This window comes from Sinocyclocheilus anshuiensis, unplaced genomic scaffold (genome assembly GCF_001515605.1).
Source record: "Sinocyclocheilus anshuiensis isolate Anshui unplaced genomic scaffold, SAMN03320099.WGS_v1.1 scaffold1301, whole genome shotgun sequence".
NCBI lineage: Eukaryota > Metazoa > Chordata > Actinopteri > Cypriniformes > Cyprinidae > Sinocyclocheilus > Sinocyclocheilus anshuiensis.
The window spans coordinates 718,780-721,478 of NW_015551135.1; the positions used below are offsets into that span (position 1 = coordinate 718,780).

Genomic DNA, 2,699 nt, shown 5'->3' on the forward strand with positions numbered 1-2,699 from the left:
AGATATGCTGGGGGGGGGGGGGGTATTGATGATTCAGTGAGCCATTCATAAAGACAGTCGCTTGCTTCATTTCTGAATGAATCAGCCGTTTGAATGAATGAATCGGTTGAATGACTGAATTACTCACTCAAGACAGCAATTTGCCGCCACCTACTGGAGCTTTTAGTTTCATATTTAGAGTCAATTCTTTATTTTTTTTAAATCATTTCATATTTCAATATTTTTTTTGTTTGTTGAATCAAAATATTTCTTTCTAAAGCTACTTTTTTTTTTAAATGTCTATTCAGTGTTTTTCGTTTTTTAACACAATAATGACTTTAAATGATCATTAATCAGCAAGTGATGTGCCAATGAATTAATCAAATTAATTTGAGATACATAGACTTCATATTTTTATCATATCTTTATATGGCAGAAATAGTAAGTAGTAGCCCATGCCAGTATGCTGTCCTCAATTCAGCAATATTTTTCGAGCATGGACGCGATCTGTCCATGCAGTTGGCACCCAAATACCAGAATTTGACCGGACACACAGACTTTAACATCAACAAAAGATATGGAAATTGGAAATCATTTTATCCTTTGTTTTACGATTTGAAGAAGTTTTTTCTGTTGTCTAAATATGAGCATTTATACAGTTAACTGCATTTTATTATTTGTACTTTGCATTGTTTTCCCCAGCTGTCCCAAATCTAATATCAGACCAGACCAGTAACACATTTTTGGTCACAACCCACCAGATGAGAACCACAGCTCTATGTTACAGATTACTGCACATAATGAAGACAGGAGACACTGATACAGTAGTTACTCACAGCACACACACGCAGTAAGATCCTGCTGAGCTCATGCTGTCTCTGATCAGATAGCTGCCATCTCTGCCCGCTTCATTCAAGATCTCTTCTGCTTGCCTCTTGCTGATGGACCCATGATACTCTGCCAGTTCCTCCATACTGTCTCACTGTCTCTCGCAGTTACACGCAAACAAATACACAGACACCACAAGAGGTGACCTAGCTGTAAAGGAAGTCAAGAGAAGCTTTCAGTGAATGTAGCTGATCTAGGATCAGCTGCAGATATGTGTTTGATACATTCATATTTGCATACTGTACGTGTTTCTAAGAAATATAGTGTGAATGTTTATACAATTTACCCTTTCTGTTACTGGTACGTTAAAATACTTATATAAACAGAACACTTTAAATATCAGCAAAATTACATTACACAGTTAGCAGTTTGAGAGAGCTTTTATTAAAAAGCAGTTCTATTATAATAACTCCCGATACTTTACACGGATTTCTCTACATAGATTAATCCGTTTGACTGTATTAAGATATTTATAACCACAGTATATTTGTTATTTATTACTGATGCAAGAAAACACTCCTACTCCCAGCAACTATAATAGCAACCCGTTTTATTTTCACATTTTAAAATTGTTTCAACAAATCACCTCATGAAACACGAGTTCATTTCAACTCTTGAAATGGGTAATGATAATGGTATAATGTTGCCGAAAGATGCAGTTTGACTTAACATTTTATCATTTGAACATTTTAGCTTTTAAAGCGTTATCAGTGCACGTTCCACCTTCACAAGTGAGATGCTGCACTAAACCACTGTGTCCACGCGGGGGTGCTGCAGTTCCGTAGGAGTGATGAAGTAACCAGAATTTCAGTTTTGACATGTTGCAGAGCGCCCCCAATTAAAAATTGCTCTGAAATACGAAAATTACCTTTGAATGTCTCATGATTTTCAGGTCCCCCAAATTGTGATTCCTTTTCATTTAAACTTTACAAAAATAATTAAACTAATTTATTTATTTACATGCTAATTTAAATAATTCTGTGTGCCCTCGTTTTAATCATTTAAATTTTCCAGTTTATTAATGTGTGTGTGTGTGTGTGTGAAAACCTTATTTATAAATGAGCATTTATTAAGATGCTTTATTTTAGTTTGTGGAAGGTTACAAAACAAACATTAGGTAAAGCGTAAATTCATTGTAATTGTAATTTTCTTCAGAATAACATGCCTTGATTAATGTATACTTAATTTGAGAAAAAAATCATCTGAAATAGTGATTGTTATAACTCATGAATTTAAGAAAAGGCATTAAGCATCAACCTGAAATTTCAATGTTAGGCAAATTTCTTAGCTATCAAACGGGATTTGATTTGTCTCTGTCCAAAAACTGAGCATGAGGGTTGAGTCTTAAGAGTCTGTCCAACATCTTTCTGGTCTCTCTCAACTCCTGTTCAGCTCTTTCCAGCTGTCTGTCTTTTTCTTTGCAAGCCTTAATTAACATATCCTGAAGCTCTTCTGAAAAAAAAAAATATTGCACATTATGCACATTTAATTATGCACAAAAAATATTGCACATTATGTTTAAAATCATTTATTAATATGTGTTCCTGTATTAGATAGATCATATGTTTCTTGGATATAACCTTTCGTGAACTTGCAAAAATTTCCAATAACACTCACCAGCCATTAGAGCAGATTTATTCATTTTGTCTGTCTCCTGTTTAGTCCATATTTTGTCTATCTGTAAGGTGAAGAAAAACAGATTGGGGTCATACAAAATGGATATGAAAACATGGCAAATAATTTAATACATTTAATTTAATACATTTTTTAAATAAATTAATTGATTCTATTGTTAATTCTATTGTTTTTAGAATATGCCAGTGATAAACTTT

General features: G+C 33.5%; 1 protein-coding gene across 1 annotated transcript in view; it reads right to left on the reverse strand.

The window, feature by feature from the left end:
- sh2d1aa (SH2 domain containing 1A duplicate a) overlaps positions 1–1,012 on the reverse strand; it is a 4,333-nt gene extending 3,321 nt beyond the window's left edge. Inside the window, exon 1 of the mRNA XM_016453415.1 lies at positions 816–1,012. Coding sequence (XP_016308901.1) covers positions 816–952 — 137 coding nt within the window. The 5' untranslated portion in view covers positions 953–1,012. The remainder of the gene's footprint in view (positions 1–815) is intronic.
- Between the last annotated feature and the right edge of the window lie 1,687 nt (positions 1,013–2,699).